The sequence below is a fragment of the Protomyctophum bolini genome, assembly GCF_963924005.1.
Source record: "Protomyctophum bolini genome assembly, chromosome: 23".
NCBI classification, from domain to species: domain Eukaryota; kingdom Metazoa; phylum Chordata; class Actinopteri; order Myctophiformes; family Myctophidae; genus Protomyctophum; species Protomyctophum bolini.
The window spans coordinates 9,357,770-9,375,962 of NC_137884.1; the positions used below are offsets into that span (position 1 = coordinate 9,357,770).

The following is an 18,193-nucleotide window of genomic DNA, read 5'->3' on the forward strand; positions in this document are numbered from 1 at the left end:
CGAGCTGGGCAACAGTGGATATCGTTATCGGACTGTAACATCAGGGATTGGTTTCCCCTCTGTAGACACTGATGGAAACACAAACATGTACACTACACGCACGCACGCACACAGGCACACACACACACACACACACACACACACACACACACACACACACACACACACACACACACCATACAGGGGCTTAGGTGAAGAAGCTGTGCGTTCTCATCAGCTGGATAGACAGTGCCATTCACATGTCTCTCCCTGTCTTATTCTTACATGTCCAACTGTAACGCTTTCTGCCTTTTGGCCCTCTGGTAGTGACCGAGAGTGTGAGCATGAGCCTTGTACTGTCAGGTGTGTGAGTGTGTGTGTGTGTGTGTGTGTGTGTGTGTGTGTGTGTGTGTGTGTTTTAACTAGGTGTTCAAACAGGAAGCAATACATTTTCTTTCTTTCACCTTTATTTATTCTGGAAGGTCAATTGAGAGCGAGCTCCCTTTTCCAATGACAGCCTGATTACAGTAAACGTAGCACACAATTTAATTACAAGATAATAGACATTTTAGAGTGTACAAGTACAGAGTATTCCTTACAGTCATTAAAGCGATCAAGTGAAATCAACTTATTCAGGTTTTAAAACTGATTGTAGGCAGTTCCACAGTAACGAAAAGCTGTCTTACCCAGTTCAGAACTAACATTGGGGATTTCAAAAAAAAGTCTTGAGAACGGGTGTGGTAATGCTCAACTTTATAGGCTGTTAAGATAATTAGGCAATTTCTTAAGTAAGGCTTTGTAGATAAAAACAGTGCAACGCTGTTCTCGTCTCATAGCCAATGATGGCCAAGTGGCCAACCAACCTTTTCATAAACCCTACAGTGATTCCCCAGCATGTGGTGGCTTGCTGGAGCATCGCTCTTTCGCTTCTCTCGCTCTCTCCTCACTTTTGTTCTATTCCTCTCGTCTGTCCTCATGGTTAACTGCCTCTTTGCTATTCAGCAGGCCTTCTATGTTGACCCCCAGTGTCGCTTTTCCTCTCTCTCTCTCTCTCTCTCTCTCTCTCTCTCTCTCTTGTCTGTCTCTATCTGCTCCTCTCTCAATTTGGCTGGAGCTGAGGGGGCGTGCAGCCAAGACGTATGAGTTATTAGACTAATGGGCTTAAGTGGCTTGTCCTAACACTGCCCCCCCCCACACACACACACAGCTTAAGAGAATACACAAAGATAGAATAAATTAATAGAATGAAGCCAAATTACCGCCGCCCCCCCTCCCCCTTTCTTTCTTCGAGGTCAGGATTATAATTCATAAGACAGTGCCGTTAACTTTTTTTGTTCCCTTTATCTCTTGCTCTCTCTCTCGCTCCCTCAGTGCTGCTCATCTTGCCTTTGCCTCTGTTCTCAGTGAGCAGCAGGCGTTCCATTGTTATTAAGTGGAGAGATATGCTGCATGCTTTCGCTTCCACCCGTCGAGGCTTTCGGGTTAAGGGAACCGCTAACAATACTTGACGTTCAAAGAAGACAAATTTCCTCATAAGAATATGGAAATGAAAGTGGGACAGATGCAGTTGTCTTTTGCGGAATGAAAAGATGCAATCGTCAATGAAGAGTAGAGTAATAGAGAGAAGGGGGAAGTGTTGTCTGTAACTCATTATTACTGCCCCACTGATGTATCTATAATGTCTGGTGCGGACTTGTTAGCGTTTGTTCTCTGCATTTTGCACATTATGCTTTTTTGTCCCAGTAGCGGTGGGACAGAGGGATGACAGCCTTGGACAGTCTGACACTTCGATAGACGATATCTCAAAAAGTACTTGCTGGATTGCCATTGAATACTCTGCATGTTCATTCTCCCGGGGGGATGAACATTACATTTCATTACCTACAAGTAACCGTGGCCTTTCCATCCTCTAGCAGATAGAAGATTGGAGCTAGAGTCTAGCTCCAATATTAAGCCAAAATGTCCACTTGCACACAATATATCTCCAAATGTAATGAGCAGATTGCCAATAACACAATTGGGCATATTCATGCCCAAGATGTCGAAATCTCAAAACCTTTATGGTGGATTGAACACTTGTCCATACATACAAGTGTTGGGTCCCAAAAAATAAAACCTTTGCCTCGGGTGTAAGGAACAGCACAACCTCTTGGTTGGAAAACACATCGGACACAACTGGACAAAGTGGACATAATGACAGCAGGACCAAAGACTTCAGACACAGGACCATAAGCATCGGGGGTGAAAGTTCTTATGTGTTGTTTAGTCCGATGGTGGTTGGCAGAAAGGAGAGTCTATACCGCTCTGTGTTCATTCTCGGAGGGAAGGTGCGAACCTATGACTAAAGGTGCTCACTCTGTCCTGTAAGTCACCATAGAGTGAGGGGTTAGCCAGCATGGAGATCAGTTTGTCCCTGATTCTCCTCTCTGCGACTGACTGCAGCACCTCCATCCTGAGGCCCACCACAGACCTGGCCTTCTTTGTAATCTTGTTGAGCTTGTTCAGCTCCCAGGCCTTAATACCCCCACCGCAGCATACCACTGCATAGAATAGAACGCTGGCTACAACGGACTGAACATTTTCAGTAGCCGGCTGCTACACACATTAAACTAAAGGACATGAGCCTCAGGAGGTAGTCTTCTCTGTCCCTTTTTGTAGACAGCCTCCGTGTTGTCTCTCTCTCTAGGAGTCCACAATTTCAACCTCTTCCCCCTGGATGCTGATTGGGTACTGGGGTCGTCCGTTTTCTCCGCCTCGTGTCTACCACCAGCTCTCTTTGGTCTTCTTGATGTTGAGAAGAAGGTGATTTTGTTCAGGCCTGCTGATGAAGTTCTCCACCACACCTCTGTACTCATATGTCATTGTCCTCCGTGATACAACCCACAATGGAGGAGTCATCTGAGAACTTCTGGAGATGGCTCAGGCCTCCCACAAACGATGATTGATGGATTGATTGATACATGGTCACAGATATAAATTCAAATTTGGGGAATGCTGCTAGATCTTAGCGGAACGATTCCCACTCTCCCAGTTGATCATCTCTGGTGTACTCTGTGCCTGTCTTTACCTCTGTAAGACTATTGTCTTTCTTTTGCTCACCCTTTATGTCCTGTATGACTTCTGACAAACCTGCTGTGAGCCTACATTATAATTTGTACTAGTGATAAGCAGTTACACACACACACACACACACACACACACACACACACACACACACACACACACACAGGATGCCGGTTGAAGTGATTGTTAAAGGCCTTCAAGGTTTCCATCTGCACCTGCAATGGGCTGCTCACAGCGCCAGTGGTGTCATATTTCACTCATCACATTACGGCAATTGCGGGAGAAAGAATCATCTAAAACTAAAGCTTACTTGACAACAGTGTTGATTTCGTCGACTAATACTATGAAGAAAAATGTTCATCGACTACCTTTTTTTTACTGACAAACTAAATGGAAACTAAATGATAATACAACAATAATCCTGCTACCCTAATAGACAGGGGTACATGAGCACCTGGCCGTTCATTCGTGCTCTATCTCCGACCAAGCCACACTTCCACCACACATCTCTCTATGCAAAATAAAACCTGCACACTCCCACAAAAGACATAGACTACATTGCATTCGCCACAAATGTCTTCTTTACTGTTTAAATATTACTTTTCTGAAACACGCTATTCTTGCTCAACCTCAACAGCCTACGTCAGAATCGTCATGTTGGCGTCTACTACGCCAACTACGTTCACTTAATGGGGCCAGTCCTTCACAGTGACACACGCGTTAGATCAACCACGCGACCGGGATGGTTTCTACCCCTCAATGTCGTGCCTACTCTACACTGCCATCCGAAGGCCCCTCCCCCTTTCACTGCTCCTGTGTGTGACCTGTGAACTACTCTCTGACTGCACTGTGGCTTGATTTATATGTGCGAGGTGGAAATGTAATGCACATAAATTAATTATAGGTCCAGCAAGCAAATCATGATTGTCTGTTTGTGCTCAATAGGTCACCATCACATTCCGATTTTAGGTGTTGTGTTTAGTATGACATTTATTTTGGCCAGTAGTTTCATATCTATCCTTTTTCCGACCAACACAGAACATGCTAACGGTGTTAGCGCGTTAGCATCCATCTTGCTTTTGATTTATATGTGCGAGGTGGAAATGTAATGCACATAAATTAATTATAGGTCCAGCAAGCAAATCATGATTGTCTGTTTGTGCTCAATAGGTCACCATCACATTCCGATTTTAGCTGTTGTGTTTTGTATGACATTTTGGCCAGTAGTTTCATATCTATCCTTTTTCCTTTGACCAACACAGACCATGCTAACGGTGTTAGCGCGTTAGCATCACACAGTTTACAGCGTCAGTGTTGCATGAATACTTTCAACCATGACAATGCCGACTACTTTTGCTACACACACTTCCCAAGGATTATGGAGATGTCTTTCTTTTTTTTTTAAGGTTGAGAAATGAAATAATTATGGTCGTTTCTAATCTCAGCATTTCACAAGAGAAAGACGTGGATGCCTTTCGCTGCTGTTGCCATGTCTCATAGAAACAAGTAAATAGGTCTATAAAAATAATCCCAAAACAAGCGCATATAACAGGGGTCTGTAACCTATTTTAAATGAAGTGCCATGTTTTTATTTTCTAGATAGTGAGTCAGCCACAAGCTCACATCACAACAATTATCCATGTAATAATCACAATAACAATACTAATAATAATAATCATAATAATAATAATAACAATAAACTTCTTTGTAAACTCACTCATTTACAAACAAGCTCACATCAGAACAATAATGCATGTAATAATAATAACAATAATAATAATAATCATTATAAGAAAAACAACAATAACAACACTAACAACAGTACAGTACAGTACAGTAAAGACGTACAGTAAAGTACAGTACAGAGGACAACATTACAGTACAGTGCAATACTAAGGAGTGCAGTACAGTATCCTGCTACCCTAATAGACTGCTACCCTAATAGACAGGGGTACATAAGCACAGTGGCCGTTTATCCAACAGCTTTCTCCGACCGAACCACACTTTTACCACACATCTCTATATGCAACATAAATTCGGCACACTCCCAGAATACATATAGGCTACATTTAATTGAAAGAAATGTCTTAATTACTCTATAAATATTGTTTTACATCACCACACGATCCCATGGGACAACTTTCTGTGACGTCAAAATCGTCATGTTTGCCAAACTCTCCACCAGCACAGAGCCTCCTCCCCCTTTCACTGCTCCTCTGTGCTGTGTGTGACCGACCCACTGTACTACTAAACGGACTCGCCCACTCTACAAACAACAACAACAACGTGAACAACAAAGTGAAAAAACAAGACTCATGCTTGCCACCGCCAACAACTGGACTGGAATACATCATGCCACGACGAAAACGCTCCGCACTTTCTCAATACACGCCACACGCCAAACGTTTGCGAGCCAGTCACGCAAAGAAACCAAAACAGGTCATCACAGCATGTTGCATGCGTGTGCTTCTCAGCTTCTCCAAACATTTGCCTGTGCGTGCTTCTGTGCGTGCTTAATCATTTGCACGCCCGTGCATCGTTTGTTCTTTCTGTGCTTTTCCCAAATCACATCGTGTGTGTGTGTGTGTGTGTGTGTGTGTGTGTGTGTGTGTGTGTGTGTGTGTGTAAACATTTGCCTGTGCGTGCTTAATCGCTTGCACGCCCGTGCATCGTTTGTTCTTTCAGTGCTTTTCCCAAATCACATCGTGTGTGTGTGTGTGTGGCGCGTCGCCCTCCAGCTGCAATTGCGAGTGTGCGCAGATTTGAACCCAAACTCACGCACTATCCATGCACATTATTAATACTCGCCTATATTTACTACATCGCCCTGTGTGTGTGTGTGTGTGTCGCGTCGCCCTCCAGCCGCAATTATTACTCGCCTATATAACGACACTTTCACCCAGTATGAAGCTAAATGTGGAAGCCGTGTGTGTCACACCAAAACTGGTGACCTATACAATCCTGTAACGCCGTGCATTCTGTGCTTGCGTGCGCATTTCCCAAATCTCAGTGATTTATCCACACATCGCTCTGTGTGTGTGTGTGTGTGTGTGTGTGTGTGTGTGTGTGTGTGTGTGTGTGTGTGTGTGTGTGTGTGTGTGTGTCAAAAATAAAGAAATCTATCTATCTATCTATTCAGGCCCATTCAATTAATCTATCACTACATTAGTTGCCTGTTCAAACTAAACTACACTTTATGAAATCATTGTTGCAGCCTACACACATATATTCAGGGCCCATTCAGAACACATTTCCCAAATCTCAGTGATTTATCCACACATCGCTCTGTGTGTGTTGGCGTGTGTGTGTGTCACGTCGCCCTCCAGCTGCAATTGCGAGTGTGCGCTGTGTGCAGGCCACACTACTGAGTTTAAAAACACAGCTGAAACATGAAGTGGAGTCTGTCAACTCCAGCAATTTCTTTCTTCCCATATTGCGCTGCAACGACACTGGGATGAGGCCCCCGAAGGGGGCCGAAATTCTAGTAATAATAATAAAAACTAGACTAAAATGTTAGGAAGGGATTAGTGGACAAGAGATCCAGTATAAGTAAAATAAATGGTAAATGGTAAAAGACTAAAATCTTATGATATTTAGTCGACTAAAACTAGACACTAAAAATGTGACTAAAACTAAATAAACTATTCAAAAGACTATGACTAAAACGAAAGTCAAAATTTGCTGTCAAAACAGCTCATTTTAAAGTAGCCGATGTTATCTGTAATTCTGTATGACCGGTGTTGACATGCATTTATTAATTGGTGGGGAAAACTCAACAGCACGGCAAACCTAACGCACACACGCATGCACGGCACACTCACAAGTTGTCATGAAGCCAATAATCCATCTGTACCCCACCCGCCAACCCACCGTACCCCAATAACAGTATAAGAAAGTAGAAAAGCAGAAGTCTGTCCCTTGAGGTCTTGCTAATGAACCATGGTCCAAGTCGGACAGGGTCGGCCTCACACAAACTTTTCCCATTTGCTTTGTGCGTCAAACTCTTCAAAACATAACGAGCCATTTTCTTGGATCAAACGAGAGAGGCAATACTCATTGTGCCAAAGCAGGGTAAAAAAAAAGAGAGAGAGAGGGAGGGTGAGTGAGTGAGAGCGCGAGTGTGAATGCTTTGCTACCTTATTATTGTTATCAAAGTAAAGCAAGATCCTCTTCTCCTGCTCTTATGGGACCTCTCCCTCGCTCTCTCAGCTAGCAGGCCCGAGGGGAAACTAAACATGACCCGCATACACACACAGCCACACACCCCCACGCGCCTTCCCCAATGCTTGAACACGTACACATGCCAACACACACACACACACACACACACACACACACACACACACACACACACACACAGGGGCCCGTGTGCTGTGTTTCATTTGTGAAATGAGTCCATTCTCTCTGACCTCCGTCTCATCAGGCGCGTTGGTGCATATTTTATTTCAGTCCCTCTCCTGCGCTTGTTTTACTAATTGGTGGCTATACTTTGCCCAACACCAATATCCTTTGATCATCTCAGATCATTACGTTTACCTCATTAATTTGCTCAATGTGATGTTTTTTTTTTCTTCTTTATTTCTCCTCTCCCCCCCCCCCCATTTTTAAAAATGTTCCACCCAAAAATGTAAGGGTCCGTGGTAAAAATTGGATTAATAATAGATTATATGAGCCAAGACCAAGAGGAAACATAATTCCTTTGTGGCTTAATTCCGTTCCTCTCTGACGGTGTCTCCCTATTCCTGTCTCGTTCTCCTCCTTCCTCTACTGATTGTGTCTCAGTGCCCTGTAATGGGCAGACAGTACAGCTATCTCTCTCTCTCTCTCTCTCTCTCTCTCTCTCTCTCTCTCTCTCTCTCTCATATGTGCGCGTGCAAATATTGACCTGGATCCATATAGTAGAATACACTCTGCCCTGATTCATTATATACAGTATAAAAACCTGACTTGTTCAACATAGAAACTCACACGAAACCTGTAAACATCCACTTTAACTACTTTCTATACTGTGTGTGTATCATGCTGCAACATGTATGCACAGCTTGCAAACATTATAAACACTTCATCCATGAGTTTTCCGCATTGTCGATGTAGTGATCGGATGCATGATGCTTTACCATTCCAGGCAGACAATTGGAATGCCAGAAGGAAAGTAGTGGAAAGATGCTCGACAGTAGATGGTGGACCTGTTCATACATGTGTCATCTGTATGACACCTGTACAGCCTTGTGGCTCCAAAATGCCCTCACACAGGTCGCCATTACATTGTTCTCTTCCACAACTACAGTATATGTCCGCTTTAGCTCGCTCGGCAGTGCTTCTAGTGGCTCAAGTACGCTTCTGATGCCGCACCTCCATTGCGATTTGATCTCAGGAGGTTTGGGCTGAAATGGGAAATGGTTCCAGCACACCGCCGAGCCAGGTGCTGGAATGGGGTTTCGTGCTGTATTTTCACCCTAAAGAATGGATGATAAACGGGCCGGGCCACATATGCGTTAACATTGAATCACCAAAAAGAAACTAGTTGGGGTATTGGGCCCAACTGGCCCAAATGTATGGAATGATTTGTGCTGATTTGGAGCCCAATTCTATGGGGTGATAATCTAGGTATCACTCGCTCTCTCTCTCTCTGTACATAATGTTACTCTTTTTAAACCCTATAGTGTGTGTGCATGTGTGATCATGTTGGACTCATTGAGAAGTGGATAATCCATGATTGTACATGTTTGTGTTCTTTGATTGTGTGTGTACATGTACAGTATTCGTGTAGGCCTACATGTGACTTGTGTGTCCAATTGACCTTGTGTGTGTGAGAATATAGACCCTTTTTTGGATTGCAAATGGCATTTGTGTGTGTGTGTGTGTGTGTGTGTGTGTGTGTGTGTGTGTGTGTGTGTGTGTGTGTGTGTGTGTGTGTGTGTGTGTGTGTGTGTGTGTGTGTGTGTGTGTGTGTGTGTGTGCGTGTGCGCACGCTCTGATTCCAGAGCTACTGTATTCAGGCCATTGTTTTGAGGTGAAGAATGAGACTGTGTTCGGTGGTGGTCTACTTTCTATCGTACAGTCAACATTCTATTCTCTAGGAATTTGTTAACTGACGCAGAGTCTTTGTATGTTAATGAGGGCATAGTGTACAGATGTGAATATATGAGTGGGGTGTCTATGCTGTAAGCATTATTTCACAGACGCAACTTGTAGTTTTGTAGCAGAGGAAACTCCTTAGTATGTATGCTGAAAAAAAACCTATGTATATCATCGCTTGGCGGAAAGCTTGTATGTCCAAAACCGTTTTCAGGAAATGGAAAAGAGAACCTGTTTTGCAATGCCTCAATGTAGTTATTATTTAGTCAGAGGCTTTTATTATTATATATATAGGTACAGTAGAGAGACAGGAAATAAGTAGGAGAGTGACATGCAGTAAATGGGCAGGTTATGGAATCATCTGAGCCCATGTGGTACTGTAACTGTACGTGCCCTAGCTACTCTCTCGGCTATCCGGTCACCCCAGCGCTTGTTCATACTTTTCATTGCTTGTAGATTAGCTATTCTTGCATGACACTGTCATACAGTGAATTATTAAATAGAGCATTCATTTATGAAAAAAATAAAACGCACAAAGAGATGAAATACAGAGATACAAGTCTACAACGTGTATTTGTGGTTGTGTGTGTGTGAAGCGAAGTGAAACAGGAAGAGACAACTTAAGCCTCCTCTCTCCCCACGAGTCTTCCGGCGTGGTTGCTCCCAGCACTCCCACTGGAGAGAAGCTGACCTTGGAGCCATGACCCTTTGGTCCCGTCCCCCCCCCCCTTCCCTCTTCTAACACCCCCGTGGACACACCCATCGTGGAGTAGTGGCCAGGCATCCTTTCATCCTACTGTTAGACCAGTGAGGGAGAGAGACAAAAAAAACTCCCATATCTGCTGGGCGAAGTACAACAATGTGCAAACACAGCAGCAAGATTTGTGAGCTGCTGTGATAGAAGGATATCAAATGGAACACAAACACCCTAACGACTAATCTTTGTGTGTGTGTGTGTGTGTGTGTGTGTGTGTGTGTGTGTGTATTCCTTCACTATATCTGCATCGAGTGATCTTGGTACATAGAAATTGATTTATTGGAGATTCTGACTTTCAAATGTACATACATTTTGTTGTGATTGTATTGTATTGTATTGTATTGTTCCACTTTTTGCTTTGGCAATGTAAACGTATGTTTTCTCATGCCAATGAAGCCAATTGAATTCAATAACCCGGCAAGTGCTGGGTACCGGAAACTGAACATGTTGACCAACACAACACCTTGCAACATGTTGTCTGCACAATAACACCAACAACGCTCTGACATTGTGTGTATATGTATTTATTAATGTACAGTATATAAATTTTCTGGAATGCAATTTCAAATTTCAACTAATTGTTTTATTTGTAGGTCTAAATTAATCCATTTGCCTTTTTTTTTTACACTTTTTTTACACAGCGTTACACAGGTAAATTAATGCTGCACGGAGGAATCCCTGTGCACATTTTAGGGAAATGTGTTTTAGCCCCGTTTAGATTATAGTTAATCTTCACCATTATTACAATGTACAAGTTACATTAACTATAGCTGGACTCCCAGAACTAAATTATTGATTCATCTTTAATGCAAACGGCATTATTTCGCTATAATAGTGAGATCTAATTTCTATATATATATATATATATATATATATATATATATATATATATATATAATAACCATTTATAGAGACTTTACTGCATATTGATCAATGGCAATCAAATTATTTTAGTCCAATATCTGGGAATCAGTAGTTCGATTTACAGTTGTTTTTTGAGTGGTGCAACAACAGCAATGTCCCTATGTCCTAACATATGTCCCGATGTTTAGAGTACCAATAGCGGGTGCTGTTGCATCACTCGCTTCAGACTGGTCTGATTCTTTTAATTAATATTTATTATGGAATAATGCATTAAATCCAATCGGCAAATATCTGTCTATATACCAGTAAGACGCGCAAACGCGGGAAGCGAACGCAGCTCGTACATATTTGGGTTTTGGACGTATAGCTGCTTTGGGGACTCCTTATTGCGTCTGAGTCATGGTGACGTAATCACTCAGCTCCATATATGGGCACAAAAGCGGGACAGACACACACACACACACAGACAGACAGACATGATCTGCTAGGTCTCATAGTAAGTGCTCACTGCGTTCGCAATTATAGACTGAATCTAGCCCGGCGAATTTAGGTCAATACATAAACCATGCAGACGTCTAATATCCAACTATGGCTCACTGGGTACATGTGAGTATACAACCAGTAAGGCGCCTAAGGGCGAGAAGCATGCACGCATCCGCCTCGTTGACAGCAGACTGCTGGGCGAGTGCTGGCGCTTTGGCATGGGGGGGTCAGATCCACATGCCATGAATTCTGTACTGGCCATATAAGGAGCATGTTTTGAGTGTACAGGGTTTGATGAGGTCAGAACAGGTCTGCTCCATACAGTATATGGAGATCTAAGGGTGGTAGCGGGGACATTCTCTTGACTACAGGGTTTGATGATGGCGGGCCTTAATTTTCGGGCCTGTTGAGAACTCTAGTTTTTGCTGGCGGCGTGGTTGCACTAATAACTTTGGGGCAGGCCTGTCTATAGTTTGAATAGACTGGAACTCACCTATGCTTTTTATGGCATATGCAGCTCCCGGCAGGATCCGCCGGGAGAAACTAGGTGCAGCTGCACGACATGAGACAAATGAATTAGATCGACAGAGAGAGAGGAGTGTGTGAGTGTACGTGTGTACGTGTGACGATCAATTTAACAAAGGTGCAGACGCTCAGAAATCGGCAGAGAGTGATTTATTCTGGACCAAATGACAGACCATCAGACCAAATAACTAAAATGTTCGTAGATTGGGTAAGAGATAAGAATGTTATCAAATGAGTATGTTATGTAATTATCATTAGCTTAACATTACCATCGCTTGCCTTAGCAGCTCAGTGGCCTTGTTTTTAGTGTCTGCCCTGAGACTGGAAGGTCAGGGCTTTGATCCCCGGCCGGGTCATACCAGACTCATACCAGAGACAATGTTCCGATGTATCAGTCACATCTTCGTCAGGATGACCTGACAAAGATGGGACTGATACATTGAAACGTTGTCTCTTTTTTACTTGCATAATAAAATAAGGGCTTAAACTGTCTGAGTTGCTCCAGTGCCTTCCTTCCTCCTGCAACCTGCCATAGGCCTGAGGCGCGGATTGGAACTCACAAAATATTGACAATTTAATATCACTTCTGCACAATATCGTCCCAAAATTAAACTAATCGTGACAGCGCTGTAGGCAAAACCTACAACGAAGAACACTTTTATAACGTATTCAGTGACATCGATGAAGTCATAGTCTGATGACATCAGTCATATCTACATTTGTGCAGTGTTTCAGTAAGAGCGGCGGTGGCTCAGGGGTAGAGTGCCTGCATGGGAACCACAAGGTTGCCAGTTCGAACCCGGGCTCCCCCAGAGTTACTGTCGAAGTGTCCTTGAGCAAGACACTAAACCCCTAATTGCTCCTGATGTGCTAGTTGGTGCCTTGCATGGTTTCCGCTGCCATCGGTGTGTGAATGGGTGAATGTAATGCACAATCTATGTAAAGCGCCTTGGATAAAGGCGCTATATAAATGCACCATTTACCATTTAAGAGCTGATACCCTATTGACTTCCATCCATTCTAAAATCCAAATCTATAAAATGCACCACGTCTCTGTCTGTCTGTGTGTACGGCTGTACTGCATGTAACTTGAGAACCGTTCGCCCCACCGACTTCAAATTCAACACACGCATTCCACACCCCCCACAGGGAGTGCAGACGACCCACGGTTGTCCAGAACCGCCACAAAGGCCCCTGCCTGGGCTCCGGACAGGGCCCCTGTCCAGGCTCCATATATGGAGCTGGGCTGTTCTGACATCACAACACTCCATATTCGGGCATGCCTGACACATACTCCATATATAGGAACACAGGGAGACAGTTACATAAATCTCCATATATTGACACGGGTACAACGGGTATTGTGGGGCATGGATCTCCAACTTCCATTGTTACAAGAACTCCATATATGGGCATAAAAGGGACACATACATAATAACGGGGTGGGGCATGCATTTCCAACTTGCATCGTTCCAAGTAGGCCAGTGCCCAATGGGCACCACTCTAATTTCAGTCAATTGTAGACATTTCAAAAGAAAGGCATGGAGGTACTAGGTTGGTCTACTGCTGATTGAACAACAAACGTGTCACTGATTGGTCCAGTTCATTGCAAGATTAGCTCCGGACAGAGGCAGACACACACATACACCCTCTTATAGACATGAAAATGTAAATACACTGGTAAACATTTCCCTCTCTCGCCCTCCGAGTCTCTCCATCGGTTCTGTCATTTGTCACAGCGTTCCCAGTGGCTCCCCAAAGCGGACCTTTTGCCCGGCCTCTACGTTGAAGGTAAAGCCCCGTGGTGCCTCGAAGAGCAGGACAATAGTGGAGCCCAGGTTGAACTCCCCAAGCTCCTCCCCCTTGCACATGGTCACACCCTCCCTTCCACCCACATTAAAGTGGAGGTCTTTGTATGAGCCTTTGTGGTAGTGTGGCGCGTTGGTCCTCAGATCCTCATCAAAGTAAACCCGTATGGACCCTACGTTTGTTGCCCCGACGGCCGTGAGCGAGAAGAAGCCATGGCGCCAGGTGCCGTTGAGAGCCACCCGCTCGTTGTGACAAAATAACGCCTTGATCCACCGAATAACACCTGGGTTGACCGACATTAGAGACCCAGGGAAGTGTCTCCTGTGCGTTATGGTCCAGTCGGTTGGTGAATGGAAACCGTGGTAATCTCCAGGAGAGAGGTAAACCATGCAGTGATGCAACTCATTGCCTGGCCGAGTCACCAGCAGGTCCTGGTAGGAACTAGTGGCTGTCTTGTTCTTGTTCATGTCTGTCCAGGTCAAAGATCCAAGGAAAGTCTCCAGGCTGTAAGTGATGCCTTTAACTTGTTCAACTTCACCGTTATGAACACGACCGAAATTAAGAATTGTGCCATCCGCTGGGCTGGTCATGCAGTGAGCATCACAGACTGGTCTGACTTGAGGTTTCAGTTTTCTTCTGAAGAATTCTCCCAGGTTCCTGTAGTGGCACAGGTCCTCTACTGCTGCCTCCTGCATGTTGACGCCAAAGGTCCAGCTATAGAGACTATAAACTGGTTTCCGAAGCCATGTGGGCAAGTCCACTTGGCTCAGACGCCCCCATGTCCTCGACAGCAACCTGGTAGGAAAGGACTTGAACAACGCCACCTGCAAGTCGCTCGCCACATGAGGTGGGACTTCAATGCCCCGCGCAGCCAGCCGGCGGTCCTGATACCGACCGTACAGGTTGTAGACCACGTAACCGCCACCGGTTGTGGTGAGCAGGAGCGGGAGGTGCCTCATGTGGGCCTGGAGGCCTGGGAGTGCGGATCCCAAACGCCCACCCGAGAAGTGACGCAATGGTCCCCGCTGCAACCATGCAGTTCTCAGCAAGCTCCATACCTTCATTTCATTCTCCTAAATCCTAAAATATCCAATTCTATGGATGTACCCCTTATTTCAAAATGTTGATGTTGCGTAATGATGATGTCAGCATTTCACGTCTTCAAGAATATATGGACGTTATGCGTGTGACATCATCATGCGTGTGACATCATCATCATACCCAGACGTTATGCGGGAACGCCCAAGAGGAAAATTAGCAAGAGAGGCCAACTTTGCTTTACTTCCCCGTATCTGCGTGAGGTGGGTGGTAACATTATTAGGAGACGGGAAGAATGTTGGAGTCTATTCATTTCCAATGGGAGAATGAACGTGAAAACAGCTTCTGAACCATTCCTTAACTCTATGGTCACTGACCCATCATCACAAGGCACACAATATTTACAAGATATTCATAGTAAAATGGCTTCTTTTAGCGAGAGAAATCAGGAGAAAATCTACTTTGTTAATGACATTTCTTTATCCCAGTAACAAACTCTCGCAAGATTTGAGATGAGTCCGGAAGCCTCTCTCTGTCCATCTGCAATTTGACGGACAACACATAGGGGGCTCTGGCCCCATATTTAAGATGACAATATGTGAATATTAATAATATTCACATAACGTGAAATGAATGGACATAAATAAACAAATAAAATGTGTGTTCCAATGCTTAATAATATAATTTTCCATAACTGTCTTAGACTCTTGGTTGATGGGGGATGATTTGGGAAATGGCATTTGCCATTTGCCATATAGTGCTCTCAATGCTCCACATGACGTTGTCAGTGTTGTTGTCAGCGGGAGAAGCAAACCACGCCTACTATATTTAGGAGACCATTTGTAGGCTTTGTGTACCATTTAGCCTGTAGTGGCTCCAATGAAGTTGGCCCATCTTCATAAATAGACCATCTTTGGGAACGCCTACTGAGTGGCAAAAAACGACTTCCCAACAGAAAAAAATCTGATTGCATTAAACGACGTTAAACTCACTATGGCATTCACTTTGCCACTCGATTTGCCACTTGCTTTATGCATGTGCATACCCTCTATTCCGTACATTCGTTGACATGAAATGACACGTTTTACATCATTGTTTTGCGGCAGGATTTTTCAGAGAAATACAGAACAACGATTACTGATTGCATGTCACAACAGTGGGATCTACAGTAGGTGAATAGGATTAGGTTGAAACATTGACCATTGTCATACGTCAACTGAAGGCCATCATCAGAGTTTTGTACTCTACTCTACTGCGGGCAGTCGCAGAGAAGTCGCAGAGAAGGGGGGAGACATGTGAGAATTTTGGCTGGTTGAAGACCAAGCATGTTGTGGCATACTGGATCAATTGGAGAGGCATGTGCATGCCGGACTTGCCGGTAGGCCAGTAAGGAGAGAGTTTTTAGACCTGTTGTACCCGTTGTCAGAGTACTTAGTGCAGTACCCATTACACAAGTATAATTTGAATTATATAAGTAGATACCATGTTTCATTCATTGTGCATGTGCACGCACGCACGTACACACGCACACATACATTTCCAGTGCCTGCCTGATTTTGGTGCGAGCATTGGGCAGACATTCGCGACAAAAATAATGTTCACACTTCTCAGAAGTTGTCCAGAAACACATGCTAAAATACACTAGTGCAATCAAAAATAACTTTAACGTTTAGTTGGAAAGAAGTTTACATAATGACTAATGACTATATAATTAAATGCAGAAGACGATGCAGTAAAATGGCAGGATTTTCTGCACTTCCACATAGAGGCTGCTCTGAGTATGGAATTAGTTTACCATTGCTTTTGTCATCATTGTGGTGCAACAGCTGTCATGTCCCTTTTGGGAGCTTTGAGCTCTTGCTGCTTGGTCTCTCAACATCATACAAGGCTTCAAGGTGTCCATCACGGCACAGATTTTTCCGTTTCCGTGGCAGGAAGCCTGCTGGTGTCACACTGCTTCGTTGTGGCCTAATCAGAATACTTTTAGTTGGGCTGGGCTCAGCACCCACCAGAACCTAATCAGAATGCTTTGAGTTGGGCTGGGCTCAGCACCCACCAGAACCTAATCAGAATGCTTTGAGTTGGGCTGGGCTCAGCACCCACCAGATCTGAGTGCACCGCCCTGCTGCGGAGCCTAGGTTAGGTTAACTACCCTGCATACTTTGTTGTATCAGAATGTCGCCGATCTACCAGAATTGTGCTCTTGTAGATCTGTTTTCAAGTGGTATAGTAGCACTTCCATCTTCCCTGCAACGTGCTAGCGTAATGTCCCGGGGGTGTACTTACTTGTACATTATGGCTGGGGGGTGTGCTTCAAGCTGCCTCACGCTACAGAAACAGTAGATAGGCTCCTGCCCTATGGGCAACGTGGCTCACCAACCGTTGTGTCCCAAGGCTACTTTATTTACTTCCATCTTCTACTGACAGTTCAATGCAGGAAAGCCCGGAATTGTTACTTTTGTAGAATACTACAATATGTAATTGTTCATTGGTTGTCTGTGGGACTGTGAGTGTGTGTTTGTGTGCGCATGCCTACACCTGTAATCATCTTATTAAATTTTTTTGGTGGGTCTCATTCAATCATTGTGAGCTTTTTGTGTATGGATGTCAGTGTGCGTGCGTGTCTGGCTGAACTCAGCCCTCTGATCACCCCTCCTTCCTCCCTCCTCCGTGTGTTCTTCTACTTTCAACATCCTTCTCTTTCTCATGGAAAAGAGCCAATTAGACTTGTGTCTGTTTGTTTAAAACAAAATGGCTTTTAATTAGTGTGATCAAAAAGGTTCCCTTCTGCAGGCTTCGGGATCCACTTTGTAGTTCCCCCCCTCCCGATGACATGCAGGTTTTGATGCTGCCCGATAGGACACCAAGACAATCTAACCACCTTTTCATAATGAATATGCTTAACGCTCTCTCTCTCTCTCTTTCACATCTCAGCATATCAGCATGCCCTTTTTGTCTCGCTCAATCTATCGCTCACTCTCTCTTAAAGTCTCTGTTCTTTTGTTGTATTGTTATCGTGGGCCAACCCCTTTTCCGTAACCCATTTCCTTTTATTTCTCCCTCTGTCGTTTCTTTATTCTTTCTCTCTCTCTCTCTGAACTGGGTAATGATGTGTCCAGCATCATCGTGGCCTCTTTCATCCTCTGTTTCTGTCTGTCTGTCTGTCTGTCTGTCTGTCTGTCTGTCTGTCTGTCTGTCTGTCTGTCTGTCTGTCTGTCTGTCTGTCTGTCTGTCTGTCTGTCCGTCCGTGGTCCACCTGCTACCTTTTTTATTTCCCTGTATTTCTAGCTCTATTGCTTGTGTTTGTTTTCTGTTATTCTCTCTCCTCTCTTTCTTTCTTTCTTTCTTTCTTTCTTTCTCTCTCTCTCGCTCTCTCTCTCGCTCTCTCTCTCTCTCTCATCTCTTTTTCTCTGTATGTGGGTTGTGCTTCTGATTCTGGGTCTGTCTGTCTCTGGGGGAAGGCAGGTTAACATAGGTTCCAGAGATGTTGAGTGGGTGCTAGGTCTTGTCAGATATGTCTGTGTGTGCGGGTGTGTGTGTTTGTGTGTTTGTGCTTGTAGCACCTGCGGATGTGTATTGTTTCTCACCAGACGATCC

At 44.3% G+C, this 18,193-nt stretch overlaps 1 protein-coding gene across 1 annotated transcript; it reads right to left on the minus strand.

Annotated features, from left to right (window-relative positions):
• Positions 1–13,482: 13,482 nt before the first annotated feature.
• On the minus strand, positions 13,483–14,517 carry LOC308310634 (phosphatidylserine decarboxylase proenzyme, mitochondrial-like; the record flags this gene model as incomplete). The annotated part of the gene is made up of 1 exon (XM_080757014.1): positions 13,483–14,517. One exon carries the CDS (start codon positions 14,515–14,517, stop codon positions 13,483–13,485), a length of 1,035 nt encoding a protein of 344 aa, XP_080613140.1.
• Positions 14,518–18,193: the final 3,676 nt, after the last annotated feature.